Source organism: Strongylocentrotus purpuratus, unplaced genomic scaffold (assembly GCF_000002235.5).
Source record: "Strongylocentrotus purpuratus isolate Spur 01 unplaced genomic scaffold, Spur_5.0 spur5_scaffold_17, whole genome shotgun sequence".
Lineage (NCBI taxonomy): Eukaryota > Metazoa > Echinodermata > Echinoidea > Camarodonta > Strongylocentrotidae > Strongylocentrotus > Strongylocentrotus purpuratus.
This window is the reverse complement of record NW_022145602.1, coordinates 16,574,184-16,590,920: the sequence shown is the minus strand read 5'-3', so window position 1 is coordinate 16,590,920 and position 16,737 is coordinate 16,574,184. Positions and strand designations below refer to the sequence as shown.

Sequence of the window (16,737 nt, the reverse complement as noted above, 5' to 3'; positions counted from 1 at the left end):
TGAAGTTGAAAATGACGGCTTTACCTCTTTACATTTGGCAGCAAACAGTGGTCATCCTGACGTCACCAAATATCTCATCAGTCAAGGAGCCGAGGTGAATAAAGTCAAAAATGATGGTTGGACAGCATTACATCTAGTTTCACAGGATGGTCATCTTGATGACGTCAAAGAATTGATCAAACAAGGTGCTGAGGTGAATAAAGTCGAAAATCGGGGTTGGACTGCATTACATCTAGCTTCACAGAATGGTCATCTTGATGTCGTCAAAGAATTGATTAGACAAGGTGCTGAGGTGAATAAAGTTGAAAATAACGGTTTGAACCCTTTACATTTGGCAGCACACAATGGTCATCCTGACGTCACCAAATATCTCATCAGTCAACAAGCTGAGGTGAATAAAGTCAAAAATGACGGTTGGACTGCATTACATCTAGCTTCACAGAATGGTCATCTTGATGACGTCAAAGAATTGATCAATCAAGGAGCTGAGGTGAATAAAGTTGAAAATGACGGTTTGACCCCTTTACATTTGGCAGCACACAATGGTCATCCTGACGTCATCAAATATCTCATCAGTCAAGGAGCCGAGGTGAAAAACAGCGGAAATGACGAGTTGACCCCATTATATCTAGCTGCACGTAAAGGTCATCGTGATATAACAAAATATCTGATCAGTCAAGGAGCTGAAGTCAATAAAGGCAAACTTGATGGTTGGACTGCATTACATTCAGCTGCTATAAACGGACATCTAGATGTTGTCAAAGAATTGATCAGTCAAGGTACTGAGGTGAATGAAGTTGAAAATGACGGCCTTACCTCTTTACATTTGGCAGCAAACAGTGGTCATCCTGACGTCACCAAATATCTCATCAGTCAAGGAGCCGAGGTGAATAAAGTCAAAAATGATGGTTGGACTGCATTACATCTAGCTTCCCAGAATTGTCATCTTGGTGTCGTCAAAGAATTGATCAGACACGGTGCTGAGGTGAATAAAGTTGAAAATGACGGTTTTACCCCTTTACATTTGGCAGCAAACAATGGTCATCCTGACGTCACCAAATATCTCATCAGTCAAGGAGCCGAGGTGAATAAAGTCAAAAATGATGGTTGGACAGCATTACATCTAGTTTCACAGGATGGTCATCTTGATGTCGTCAAAGAATTGATCAAACAAGGTGCTGAGGTGAATAAAGTCGAAAATCGGGGTTGGACTGCATTACATCTAGTTTCACAAAATGGTCATCTTGATGTCGTCAAAGAATTGATTAGACAAGGTGCTGAGGTGAATAAAGTTGAAAATAACGGTTTGAACCCTTTACATTTGGCAGCACACAATGGTCATCCTGACGTCATCAAATATCTCATCAGTCAAGGAGCCGAGGTGAAAAACAGCGGAAATGACGACTTGACCCCATTATATCTAGCTGCACATAAAGGTCATCGTGATATAACAAAATATCTGATCAGTCAAGGAGCTGAAGTCAATAAAGGCAAAACTGATGGTTGGACTGCATTACATTCAGCCGCTATAAACGGACATCTAGATGTTGTCAAAGAATTGATCAATCAAGGAGCTGAGGTGAATAAAGTTGAACATAAAGGTTTGACCCCATTATATCTAGCTGCACATAAAGGTCAGCGTGATATAACAAAATATCTGATCAGTCAAGGAGCTGAAGTCAATAAAGGCAAAACTGATGGTTCGACTGCATTACATTCAGCTGCTATAAACGGACATCTAGATGTTGTCAAAGAATTGATCAATCAAGGAGCTGAGGTGAATAAAGTTAAAAATGACGGTTTTACCCCTTTACATTTGGCAGCAAACAATGGTCATCCTGACGTCACCAAATATCTCATCAGTCAACAAGCTGAGGTGAATAAAGTCGAACATGACGGTTGGACAGCATTACATCTTGCTTCACAGAATGGCCATCTTGATGACGTCAAAGAATTGATCAATCAAGGAGCTGAGGTGAATAAAGTCGAAAATCGGGGTCGGACTGCATTACATCTAGCTTCACAGAATGGTCATCTTGATGTCGTCAAAGAATTGATTAGACAAGGTGCTGAGGTGAATAAAGTTGAAAATCACGGTTTGACCCCATTACATCTAGCTGCAAGGAATTGTCATCTTGACGTCATCAGATACCTGGTCAGGCTAGGAGCTGATGTTGATAAGGCTAATGACAAAGGGTGGTCAGCCTTATACCTTGCCGCAGCTGCTGGTCATGTTCGTGTTTCAATTATTTTGCTTTCAAGTCAGCAAGCTGAGCTGGCCAAAGCAAATATAATTCATTGGACGGAGTTTCATACCGCTGCAGAGAGAGGCGACCTTGATGCCATGAAAGATCAAGTCAGTCAAGGAATCGAGCTGGATAAAGCTGGTTCTTTTGGTTGGACAGCCTTACACATTGCAGCAAGTAATGGACACCTTGATATGACAAAATATTTGCTAAGTCAAGGAGCTGATGTGAATTCTAGCAACGACTTTGGTAGGTGTGCCTTGCATAGTGCCTCCGAGAAAGGGAACTTGGATGTCGTAGAATATCTGATCAGAGAAGGGGCTGATATGAACAAAGGAAATAACTCTGGAGTGACTGCCCTACATTTTGCATCAGAGTCTGGCCATTTAGATATCGTCAAATCCCTAATCAGCCATGGAGTTGAGGCAGATAATTGCGACGTAGATGGAATCACTGCTCTCCAGTATGCTATATATGCTAGTCATATCGACATTACGAAGTATCTGCTTAGCCAAGGCTCTGAACTGAATAAGAGAAGTGTGCATGACTCTGTCGTCTTAACATCTGATGGACAGTATGGTCACTATGATGTTGTGCGATGTATGCAGATCGGTGTATGTCGTGCAGATAGCAGACTTGTTGATTCTCTCACTGTCTTTAGAGGTGCTCCAGAAAGTGATCTTGGTAGAAGCAAATATCAAGATGGCGATGAGAATAAGACAGGTCAAGGTGGAATGGTAATTGTGCGTGTGCAAACTATGTCGTCTGATCTTGACATTCAAGATATACTTGCAAGTCAAGGAGGCAGAACAGTTGATCGCACATCATTACAGTATGCTGTAGAAGGTGGCTGTCTTGCAGTTGTTCGGTATCTGATCAGTGAAGGAGCTGATGTGAACGAAAGCAACAATGTTGGCTGGACTGCTCTACACTTTGCTGCGCAAAAGGGGTGTCTTGATATTGTAGATTATCTACTTGGACAAGGAGCTGAAGTAGCTAAAGGGGATATTGATGATATCTCGCCTTTGCATGTTGCTGCATTTGTTGGCCATTGTGACGTTACCGACCATTTGCTTAGGCGAGGAGCAGAGGTCAACGGAGCCACCAAGGAGAAAGGTTCTACAGCCCTACATGTTGGAGTGCAGAATGGTCATCTCGATATCGCGAAAGGCTTGCTCACCCACGGAGCCGACATTGATGCGACAGACAATGACGGTTGGACTCCCTTGCACATTGCTGCTCAGAATGGTCACATCGATGTCGTGAAGTGTATACTTCAGCAACTTGCAGATGTTAGCAAGGTTACCAAGAAGGGATCATCTGCATTGCATTTGTCTGCTGCAAATGGACATACCGATGTCACAAGATATCTTTTGGAGCACGGAGCTGAAGTTAATCTGATCAAACCTGATCAGACTGCGTTGCCACTCGCTGCAAAACAAGACCAAGTGCATGGGACGAGTCCAGATACGCGGTGTGCTGAAGGGCAGAAACACCTTTCTTCCCCAAATGGCCGTGCAGATACTAAGGGTTTAACAGAAGATGAGAAGAAGGTATTTGATTTAGTATTCCTATAATTTCATATGAAATAAAATTATCATACTGTTTATCAACATTCTTGCAAGTATCAAAATCATACCACTATAAATTGAAAAGAGTTAGCTAGTCTTCAGCCGTAATAATCCTGTTACAATTTTCTTGTAAATGTATGTAGATTGTCTGAATTATGAAAAAGGTTAAAATAATTCCACAAGGATTTCTCAAAACCTATCTCGTACAAGTGCATATACATGTAAGTCAAGTCTGTCTTAGAAAGCCACCTTTGTATCGTGGCCGTTTATTTTACTTCCCTCGAGAAAGAAATGTTTGCTTGAGAACCTCTTTAAAAAGGCCACCTGTCTACAGTGCTCACTGTTCTTGTTTCCCATGGGTGACCTTAACATACAGGTTTGACTGTATAATAATTGCTTACATTTGAATATATGTGTGTACATTTGAGTATATGTATGTCTATGTGGTGATTAAACATATGAAAAACTAGAAAAGAAACTGCTTATATGCATAACAAAGCCTGATTATGTTTTTAGATTTTGAATTCTTGAGGCTATTTTCTGTCACAGGTTGTTAGACATCATGTCAAGGAAGGATACACAGCAGTTCATTTAGCCACGCACAATGGCTACGCCTCCATCATCGAGACATTAGTTTCTCGTGGCGCCGATCTCAACATCCAGTCTATAGACGGACAGACTTGTCTTCACGAAGCCATCAGACTTTTAGGTCGGGAGGACAGCAAAGTTGAAGCAACACCAGCACTCCAAAAGGTAAGATGAAGAACTCAAGAACACATTATCCCTGGGATTGTACGACACTTGCCCCAGCGAAAATTGCTGTGCAGTAATTTACTACACTAACCAAATTGCTTACTACACTAACCAAATTGCTTACTACAATTATGCAATTGGAATCATACCATTCACACATGGATGAGCATAGAAATTTAACAATGAATAAGTCTCTAAATCTACATTATAAAAAAAAGGTCTTATTCTTGAAAAATGAAATAGGATTCATATAATTCTGAAACCTAAAGAGGGTTTGTAAGTCTAAAAAAATAAGATTGAGCTCATAATTGCAAAAATGACAAAAATTCGGTATCACTTTTTGGAATTACAAACCCTTTTGAATAAGGAACCTTATTCCATTTCGGATTAACAACCTTTGGAGTAGTGATACCTCTTAAAATTTTGGAATTATAAGCATAAACGAACCATCAGAAAAACACGACAAATGTTCGGAATTATGAATCTGTGGATAAATCTTCTAAAACAAAAAGGCCTCTCAAAGTTTAAACAGTCGTTTCTATTGATAATTCTTTTAGATCTCAGAAGTCTTCTATCAGAATGAATTGTCTCCCAGGAAGGCCCTGGTGTTCTATCTCTTGGATAACGGAGCAAAGCCGGACATCAAGGATAACCAAGGCAACCTGCCAGTCCACTATGCCACGGATGAAATCACTCGCCAGATGATTTTCTCAAGGTGGGGGAAGGATTATATTAACATGGGCATTTAGAACAAATATAGAAATGGTGTATTAGTCGAGTGGTCTACAATCTAACTGTTAAAGTGCTTCACAAAATACAGTTATTATTATTTTAAAAGACGAATACAAATTATAAACATTGTTTTCTTAAATTTGGATTTGGGGTTTCATGCTGAGTTATAAATGTGATTTCTACCAGGTTGTGAATTATGTGGATGAAATAGGGTAAAATTTACCCTACTGATCCAACAAAATCTGTTCAAATTTAATTAAACTATAATGAATAGTAGTATATGAATAGTAATACTTGATTGTTTAGTAACTCCATTAGATGAATTTTAGAATATTGGCCAGTTGAAATATTAATTGTGCTAAATCCTGTTGAAAATTCTCATGCTTACTTTTTGTAGATAGGAGAGTCTTTATTTGCAAGAAATGTGTGAAAAATTGCATTTGAAAGCTATAATTTCCATACATTCATTACATCCCGTTTTGTCCTGACTTTGTCTTAAATCTTAGTATTCCTGCTGATTGTATAAATCAGTTATTAGATACAATTGTAAAACTGTGCAAAAAAAAACCTTGAGATGGGCACTGGATATGTGTACATGAAAGTATGCGTTCATTATTCATTTATGAACAAACAGTATGTACTGTAGTACCCAAGTGGAAGTATTATTTTGAAGGGCAAACAAAAAGTAGTCATATATGAAGCACCTTCATTACTTTAGCAATGATTATTCTTAAAAGTAGAAAGTAGGACCTCTCCATGGGTAAAGGATCTGTGGATATTTGATCAAATACCTTTTGCTTGCCTAAGTATATCCTGAAGGTTGAAACAATATGTTAATATCACTTTTCTTTTCTACGTTTTCATTCGCATAAATTCGCAGGTATCCTGCCATGGACATCATCAGAGCTGATCGAGGTAACACTCTGTGTTAAATGAATAATAAAACTGCATTATCATAAACAAATAATGATAAATATATGATTAATAAGGTTTTCATTTTGATTTGGATTGACATGGGTGCATTGTAAAAACAAGAACAGAACAGGAAAAATTTAGGCAATCGCCAAATTCATATTCAGAAGTACAAATTCATATTTAAAAGAGAGAAATGATAGACGCTGTGATCAGTTTTATTGTTTAGCTTAATGTCCATAATGCGTAGAGGGGACTTTTTATTTTTTGGAGCCACGTAAGAGAAGGTTGAGTTCTGGTGAAGATAAAGAATAATTTGTGAGCTTTCTTATTCTTTGAATGCCATTTTTGAGGATTAGATATAGTTTAAATATCCTTTCTTTTATTACAATATAATTATGTATAATACATATTAATGTTTTTGGTATGCAGGGCTTAATGTTAAAAAAAAAGATAAAAAGTATTCCGCTTTTTGGTACATTTATCTCATTTGATTTTGTAACTCCAGATATAAATATTTTCATGCATTTTTGATAGGCGCTGAACATAAATTACAGAAAAGGGAAATGCGTACAAATGAGGGACATAACGTGAGAGTATTTGAAGGAATAAATGGGTCCATGCGTGGGATTGAATTGCTTGTAGCCTTTTCTAATGTGTCAGATCGTCCTTTGCGATGTAATCTCTTGTTCTTTCGGTCTAATTTTAAACTTGCATTAAAATAATAATTTCCATATTGTTCTAAAATTGTTTTTACCTAAAAGAATTATCGTCCCTGCCGAATGCAAATACACACAAAAAACCACACTCTTTTCCCGCACGCACACCCCCTCCCTCCCTCAACAAAAACAAGAAAAAAGAAGAAAAAGAAAACCCAGAAAGATATCAACAGGCGGCCATTATGGGTGTGTGGGTGTGTGTTGGTGTGGTTGCGTGTGTGTGTGTGTGAAAGGGTGAGAGGACTCGTACATGATGTTTGTGCTTTTTTTCAATGGTCCGAGGGGTAATTGTTCTATCATCCAGGTATTCGCCCTAGGGGGTAATGGTAATCAGAGGAAATAATGATTGTCTTTGAGGTAATGGGCCCTTGTGACAAGCGTCTTAATGACGTAATTACCATGGGTTGATTGTCCAAGGGGAGGATTTCACTAAAAAGAATATTTAAAAAAATAAATAAAAATAAAAATAAATAAAAATAAATACATAAATTTAAAAAAAAATAATTTAAACAAAATCGGGTATTGTTTTAAGGGGGTTATTGTCCTGGGATGATAGTCCATTTGGTGATTGTCCCATGGGGTTATTCTTCCAGGGGGAAATTGTCGTAGGGTGTAATTTTCGGGGGCATAATGAGTAGGCTATTACATTTATTAATATTGTTGCATAATGTGAAGTCGACGTAGTTCCTCGTAAATGTAAAAAGCGTTGCAAAAAGAGATCACACAGGACAAAAACCTACTTCTAGGGCTTCCAGGCATTATATGACACTGTTGTGACTCAAGTTCGAAAAATTGTTTTTGGAAAGTATTTCAAATACAGAATACATTGAATATTTATAATACCTAAGTCAAGATCTCCTCGCATCATAATTGATACATGTGTTGATAATGTTACAAATGATTTTAACCGTAGACAAATACCATTGTGAAGGGATCTTTGACCATAATGGAGGAGAGCTTCAGATCCCGTCATACGGATTCACTCTTTCCATCCCTCCCGGTGCGCTGCAAGAGGGTTCTAGTGAAACGATCAGTTTAGATGTTATTAAAGACATCCCACCTGAAATCACCCTGAGGCACGACGAGACGCTCCTTACCTATGGCTTCCAGTGTCTTCCGTCAGGATTACAATTTGTATCAGAAAAACCTGTCACGTTGAAGATTCCTCATTGTGCCAACCTCATTGATCCGACAAAAGTGCAGGTCGTACTGTACTTCTGGAATCACGGTAAAGCAGTGTGATCAAGAAACAGAAAGTTCATTAACATGTCGAAATCAGAAGAAGAAGAATTTTTTTTTGTAGTTGTTATAATACCACATACCCTCCAACTAAATGGAGAGCTTTCTAGCCAGTCGCCATTTTACAGGGATGTAATTTCTAATCATCCAAAACTGAAAGCATCCGAGCAAATACCCGTTTAACAACTGAGTGGGGTAAAGGATCGTAGATAGACAGAATGTGATAATTCGTCTAGGATCTAGAACAGGGTGAATATTTACAGTAGTAGTTAATATAATAATAATAATGATACTGATGATTATAATAATAATAATACTTCTACTATTACTACTACTACTAATAATAATGATAATAATACAAATTTTACTTTAATACGCAAGAATCATCAGTATCAATGCTACTCATTCTTATGACCCTACGATTATTATTACCCCAGCAATTACAAGGTACCAATTTACATTTTGGTAGCGAGTAGCAAATCACTACAACCTCGACTTCCACTAAATCACCAAAGAGGTTCATCTGGTCGGTGATGTAGCTTGAAAATTCCGTCTTTCTTCACAAACAGTGGAAAGAAATACAAAGGTCTAAAGAAGCTTGTAGCTCAGCGAGTGAAAGCTTACCAAAAACAGGTAATGTTTCCACTGATATTGAAGAAAGAACTAAATGTAATCATATTACTAGAACCACAACAACAACTACTACTACCACAAAAACAACTACTACTAGTAATATGTTTGTGTGCAATTCATTTCATTTTTATTTACAGAAGGAAAAGCTGATCGCATTGTACAAACTTCAAGAACCTGTCTGGTTACATGCAACCATGTGGAGATTTTACTGGAGCACTTCACAATAGTATTTCCGGCCTTCATTACAAATCTGTTCTATATGAAAAGCAAACGAATGTCCTTCATGCCTTTTCTTCCAAAGATTATGCCACAGTCTAGGGAAATACCGCTGGAGTTTCGTATGACCAACAAGCCTCATGGAAACTCTTGGGTACGGCATAAATATCTGTCATATGAAGTAATCTCGATTAAATATCCACTATCCTTTTCATTAAAACACACATACATTAATGTTCACCGATTGCCCACTAAGTGAATAATGATGCTCTGATAAGATCGGCTCCATTTCCATTAACATGACAGACGTAAGACTTAATCCATGCTGTTTGAAATGACTACAAATTCAAGGGATTCAAATAATCTTCAAAAGTTATGTTTTGCATGGTGTTATGTGTAATATTCTTTAACTTTGCGATTTCACAATATATTGGTAGTCCATAACAGAATGGTGAACTTGACCAGGCACTCACTAAATAATACGTCGCTTAATTTTTCCTACATTTCTCCTTAAAATATCAAGTAGTCCTCTTAAGGAATATCGAAAGAACACGCTCGCTTTCCTTTTATTCTATCCCATTTCCAACCCGACATGGTTAAACGGAAAACTTATGGAATGTTGAATTTATTCATATTGGATTCAAGGTGGGCCTAGTGAATGATAAATTCTTCTGGAAGTTGTGTGTCAATAAATAATTCAAAGTTCAGCCGTTTTACTATCCTCCAAAGCTATTTTTTTTTTTTTTTTATTACATTTTTTTTAGTACATTTTGTGCCAGTTTGAACAATGATACATGCAAAATGTTTGTATTCTCAAGTCTGAAATTTGTATAAATAACCATCGTTTTGTCACATTACCTTGTCATAGAGAGATGTTCATGAAATCAAGGAGCAAGCAGAGTATCAACCCGCTAAAGATGATGATGACGAGATGAATGTCAAATATGAAGCTATGGAAATCACTTGCCAACTGAATGATAATGACACATGTAGAAAGGTGAGAGTCCCCTAACCCTATCCCCCCTACCTTCCCCTTCCCGTATTAGATGTTGTTGGTCTTGTGTTCGAACAGGTCGACTGTATGATCGTTATCTGAAGTATAATGAATCGGTTTATTCTTTATTCTTTACACACCATGTGTCTGATCGTGAATACATATTCATATATTACCTAGTAAGATGACAATAAAAACTGGTTCTGATATGAAAGACCGTAATCTGGGAGATACCAGCAATTCAAGAACCACCACTTCATTTGACTTAAAGACATTACTATGTAACATTTGTCTAGAGATCAGTACGGCGGCGTAGCGTCGTAACATTGGCAAAGCTGTGCACTTTTGTATAAAGACGCTGAATGAGCAAGTTACTTAATAGTACATACTGAACAATATTAGATATGGAGAACTTATATAACAGGTTTATTGGGTAGGAATTAGCAATCGTAAACTTGCCCAAATAAAATAGAACAATCGGTCACGCTTAAATTCGGACCCTCCCGTTACGCCATGAATCTCATCTTGTTTATGTTCTTAACAAAGTAGGTGAAAACCCAATACAATTAAGTTTCATTAGATTGTTCACAAGATCCATTTTCAGTAGCTAGACCACTTACAGTGCGTTCAGAAAACCAATTCGGGCGATAATTAACGTAGAATTGTAGCTTAGATCCTGAAAAGCCGACCAGTTTAATATGTGAAGGCGTTTGGAAATTTGATTGTTTTCACCTTCACCACCTTCAAGGAGACAAATATATCTATGATCCTACCCTCCATAGTACCACCACCTTGTATTCTATATAGAACATGCATTTAATGTTATCTTTACTTGTTCATCGTATGTAATAACTTTATGTGTACTCCCCTACAAATGTATTTAAATTTTATTTTAATCCTCTTTTCCTGTATATTGTGCTAATATGAACACTCAATTATATCCAATGACAGGTTGTGGATGCGAGCTTCATCGAAAACAGTAAGCATACTGTCTACTTCAAATTGGACTTTATCGGGAAAGCAGATGACCTGCTGGTGAATCTGGAAGTGATACAGTCTAAGCTTCCAATGGAAATAATGTTCAAGACCAATTTCCTTGCTTCTCGTGAGTTTAAAAAAGAATATTTGTTTATCTGTTTCGTTTGATTCAAGTGAGGCTATGTGTTTCACTCTAACTGTAAGCAGCAACCATTACTACATCAACCATGCTAAAAAATAAAAAAATAAATTAAAAACACTTGGTTACCTCCTAGTAAAGAATAAATGAAAAGTTCGTTGTCACTGACGGATGAGATAGAAACGTGAATCTTGACTTAGGCTCTATTTTGTCTCTTTTTATATTAACTAGCTGACAATGACATTTAAATTCAGCTGCAAATATTGATGAGGGAAGTTGATTTATTTGTCACATCGATTTAATTCTAAACCAAACTCCAACTTCAGTTATAAGTGTGAAAACTCTTTGTTATGAACGGACAATATGAGTGTCATGGGCAGACATGAACTTTGACCAAAAAAAACTGTTAACTTCGTCTTCAAGATAAAAACACACCCTCTGCAGCCTTTACACTTCTTCTTTAGCATGTATTTTGTTCTTACTGTTTCCATCCCTCTCCTCTTCTAAGAAAAAAAACAAATTGAGATGTTAGGAATTTGCTAACATTAGTTTTTTTTCTTCAAAATCAAACTTAATCTCACCAACGTACAATGCATGCTGATCATCAGCAGATTTGATAAAATAATAATGAAATGAGGTAACAAGATTTAATCAATGACAAATTGATATTTGTGTGATCGAATCGTAATTCAATCTACAATTTAACATAATTCTACAACCAATTACATGAACGTAATGAACAAATATTTTTACGAAGTTCAGACAATTTCCCACCTTTACCATCAGCAACAGCCAAGACATCACTAGGAAACACAGTTTCTGCTTCCCCGTTATCCTTGGTATCCACTTCAGTCGCAATTCCTCCTCCAGATGAATCAGCAGTAGCCGATGGAGTTTCCACTTCTCAAACCAGGTTAGATTTATTGTTTATTTCTATTTATTATTTTTATTTTTAGATCATTCTTGATTAAAATCTCATTGAAAGGATAGGTCAAAACTTGATAAATCATACCCGCCCCGAAGGAAAAGATACATAATACTAATACTACTACTACTACTACTACTACTACTACATCTGATAATAATAATAACACATAATTAAAATATTTGTTCATAAAACTTGATGCTTTGCAAGACATCCAGTAGTCGAAAAGATGATTGCAGCTATGAAGAATTTGATATTCTCAATGCTTGGAGGATGAATGTTCAAAACGACTTAAAAGCTTACAGAGAGGTATCTACCCAAAACGTAACGATAATTGAAATATGAATGTACTAAGTCTCCCATGACAACGCAATGGAATTGGTAAATATCTTCCAACTAATGTAAAGAAGAGGTGCTCACGGAAATTAAAACAATACGACCCAGCAGAAATTCACAATGAGTTGAGAAATACTTTTCATAATAATTCCCTTTTTTTTAAATCCTTGTCATACAGTGATGCGGTATCGGATGGACAACTGAATATTCTTGCAGCCCACATCCCTTACGAGAAATACAATGACCTGTCCGTGGGACTCGGTATTGAGTTCAACGAGGCATCAGTAATTCGGAATAATCATAGTAGTGACATTACGCTAGCGATGAGAAAATGCCTTTCTGTATGGAAAAACAGGTCGGGTGGAAGTATCACCGACTTGAATAGGATTTTTCATAATATTCATTTAGGTGGTTTATGGAGTGAATATATGAAGTAGATCTGAAGTTAAGAAATTGTTGTTGCTTTTAACCTAAATGATGCACACAGAAAGCTTACTATTTCACTAAATTTAATTTTATTTCAAGTGAATTTTATTTCAAGTGAATAATTAAGTGTTATCATAACAGTCACATGAAATAAAAAACGTCAGGTACAATAATGATATACACATTCTGTAAGAAATATTCCAGGAGATTGATACACCGGCTGAATCAAATTACTTAACCCTAAAAGGGCGTCAAAAATTATTAAAACAGGTTACTATTTTCAATTGCATGAATAAAATGTGAAAAACAACTATTTATTTATATTATTGGTTGGATGAATTCTTTAATATCTGATTTGTCTATTTATAGGGCGATAGTCAACTTTATATCGTTGTTGTCTAGGTTTTAATATGAACTTCCCATAATTACGTTAAATCTTTTGGTTAGACGTTCTATATTCATTTGTATGGCGGTCTACAAACCTAAAAATGTTCATTTTCAAAAAGCTATACAATCGTGTAAATACAATCAGACCATCTCAGGGAAGCGAATTCATATTTTAAAATATAGGGCATTTCCAAACCTCTTGTGGTTTCCAATTATACTCTTAAGCGCATAAGAAATATCAGAGAGCGAAAAAAAATGTATTCAGTGATGATGCGTTATCTATACTGTACAGAATGGAAGTCTGTGCTCTAGGATAGACTTCTGTTGAAAGGGAGGAATGTCGAGAAATTACTCTGTGAGGCTAATTTCCAAAGGTCTTTGTCCAAGATTGTACTTTCGACTATGTGGTGTCTCATTATTGGGTATTGTATTGTATAAACACAATAACACCATCGGGGTTCCTGTGAAGTTATGACTACACTGTGCAAAATGTTGAATGATACAGACTTTTAATCTTTGTAGGGTGGGGGGGCGGGTCGAAATGATACATTTTTTTCAAAATGGCAGACAACGATGGTTTTATTTGTATTCTCTCAGATTGAGATGATATTTATTCCACAATAAATCATAATTTGTACATCACGAATTTAATGTATTATGTCATAACAATTTTCCTGGGTAATCTTGATAGCACTTAGCATCCCAAAACATGTCTGTCGGATTCCACCTGTCCTGAAATGTAATCCGTCTCTTCCCTTCTGTTACAAATATCTACTAACTCTACGGAGTTATGACCACCGTTGTACATGCGGCAGTCGGTGATAACGTTACCAGTTGTCAACTAGTGGTTGAGAGTTCTCTACAGTCTACATCAACTCTGAATTTGGGGATTAATTTATAACATCTATATCTTGGGTCCTATATAGGAGATAGGAATTAGTAATTTCGATTTCATTGTAGTAATTTTATTTTATTTAACTAAATCATGATTTAGATCTTGCATACATGTAATCTAGAATTTTTGAGTAATGAATACAACATTCGTCAAAGTAAGACAGAATAATACAGAGAGAAGTAGTAAAACAGGAGTAGTTAAGCAGAGAGAAATTTTCATCAATTGGTTTGGGAGATTGCGTACGATGGAACACATCTCGCGATTTACAGGATTTTTGGCGTTTTGTTTTATTATCATTATAATGCGTGTCTTATTCAACTCACAGGTTAAACGTTAGACTTCTGCGTCGGAAATTAATTAATACTGAAACTATTATGATTTGAAATACCAATAACCAAGGCTAAATTTTGAAGCTCATGATTTGAAGTACCAATGACCATTTTTGTCGCTTCAATATCTTTTGCATGTATTTATTCTTCTATTTCATCCATTCTATAAACGTAATGTACTTATTTATTTTAATTATGGATTTTCTTGAATATTAATGTAACGCCATTGGAAACCAAATGTCGTATCTTGTATCTCCCATCACAATGATGCAATGTAGTTATGTTTATATTTTTTATATGATCAATAGATCTAAATAGGACATAGACTCATATGATATCTTATGAATTGTCAAAGGTTTATTCTTATATATGCAGTGACAATTCTTTCAAGTTTTATTGCAAACATCCATCGCTCCTGTACAGTGTTTTACCAATACATGTAATGTATAATGTATACTAATTTCTTTCCATTCATGTCTATATTGTAGTGATCGTTTCCATTATTACCTGAGTTGTAATGATTTGCCAGTTTGTATGCAGTACACCTAAATATGGGAAAGTTAAGTGGAATCTTACAACGTGTGTAACGTTGTGAGAGGTGTATTTTCTCTGTTCGAGCTGTACTGAAAATATTGCTGTTCTTACAGGCTTTTTAAGTGCCTTGTGAAAATCTGAAATCATCTGAAAGCCTGTGAATTCCTCTTTTTGTTACACATGTGTATTTTCAATGTTCATGGATTTCCAGGACTGCTGTAACGTGTTATTGATATCCGGAATGTGTTGACTATGTAAATATATATACATGTGTATAATGTTGTCAGCTAAGGAATCACATTGCATTTATTCATGTCTTTCTACAAACGTTTTTATATCGGACTTTATTTGGCAAATATATATAAGAGTGTATATTTTTGGTTTGTGAATATAGTAGAAACAAAGAATACATGTGACGAGTTTAACAGAAGGACTTGCGAAATATGGAATTGTTGCAAGACGGAAAAAACTTGCATCTATTTCATCAGTAACTGTAGAACCAACAATTCCATGTATTTACCAAAGCAGTAAGTCTAACAGAATATATTTCTAATCGAAATATTTTGTTTTAAACTATTGTTTCATCATGTGATACGCAAATTATTTGGTTATCTTTGGTATGACGTACACCTTATACATCCATGGTTTATGGATTTTATGTTTGTTGCGTTGAGACGTTTGTTGTATTTTGTAAATATATATGTACAGCGGCAGCCTAAGTCAAGCAATCTTTTATATATATAAAACTTAGGCTTTGCCAAGGCATCCATTTTAAGTATGCGTCGATAAAGAACAAATAAGATGTCGTCAAGTTAACACCTATCAGCCAAGATCAAACTCTCGGAATGTACGGATTTGGGGTCGGGTCGTCTTTTATCAATTTCTATTTATTGCTAACAATTATAACATTTGAGAATGGGCCTTTGAGTATGATTTATATATTATTTTATCTTTGTATAGACTCATGTTGAGATTTATGCAATATGAACGCCTTTACGGTGAGCATTGTATCATAAACATATCCATAACATAGGGGGATGATAACATATACCAGCCCCCTTGGTCAAATACCGGGGATGTGGGGGGGGGGGGGATCTCCCTCATGCATATGTATAAAATAGAAAGTTCCATATATAACTGAATGAACTGATAGATGTTTAATGTTGTTGTTGTTGAACAAAGTACAAGGTATTGCAAGAAATTGAATAAAATAGTTATGGTAGCCATTTTTATTTTAAACTATCACCTCAGAGCTGTATTCACGTAAACTGGAATGAGTCGGATAGTCTGATAAGAGGTGGGCAACATGAAGAAAGAAAGAGGGCAAAGCGCTTTTCACAGGATGGGAGAGTGTGATCAGGAGAGAAAGGATGTGGTGGAAATAAACGTTGAAAGATGGAGAAGGACTAAGAAAGGGGGAGAGGAAAAGAGAAACAGGGGGGGGGGGGGGGGAGAAAGTAAGGGAATAACGAGAGAGAGAGAGAGAGATAATGAAATAATGAAATACAAACTCACATACGAAAGCATATCTTGTTATGTTATCAATTTGTCATTATCGTTTTCTTTTACTTATTCTTGGGTAAGAAAAAAAAGGAGGGTATATATATTTATATATATAAGCCAGTTTTTATAGTAAAATTGTAATTTCCGACAGTACTGAACTAATGTTGATATAGAGGTTGAAAAGGTTCAACTTTACATATTGCTCCGGTTGACTCATTTTCGCATGCTGGACGTATATAGCAGACGACAATCGGCAGATTAGACGACACT

The 16,737-nt window shown here is 36.2% G+C and overlaps 1 protein-coding gene across 1 annotated transcript; it reads left to right on the top strand.

The window, feature by feature from the left end:
• Window positions 1–803: 803 nt before the first annotated feature.
• LOC593043 (ankyrin-3-like) lies at window positions 804–8,175 on the top strand. Its single transcript, XM_030988262.1, has 6 exons — window positions 804–886; window positions 2,149–3,799; window positions 4,367–4,570; window positions 5,128–5,285; window positions 6,183–6,217; window positions 7,847–8,175. The coding sequence occupies exons 1-6, from the start codon at window positions 804–806 to the stop codon at window positions 8,173–8,175; spliced, it is 2,460 nt and encodes an 819-aa protein (XP_030844122.1).
• The last annotated feature ends 8,562 nt before the right edge of the window (window positions 8,176–16,737 follow it).

What these genes read in the sequence shown, in the direction of transcription:
- LOC593043 (XM_030988262.1), top strand. Translation starts at nt 804, where the DNA reads ATGACGGCCTTACCTCTTTACATTTGGCAGCAAACAGTGGTCATCCTG. An exon ending in TAACAGAAGATGAGAAGAAG is followed by an intron (nt 3,800 to 4,366) that starts GTATTTGATTTA and finishes TTTCTGTCACAG; the next exon opens with GTTGTTAGACATCATGTCAA. An exon ending in CAACACCAGCACTCCAAAAG is followed by an intron (nt 4,571 to 5,127) that starts GTAAGATGAAGA and finishes TAATTCTTTTAG; the next exon opens with ATCTCAGAAGTCTTCTATCA.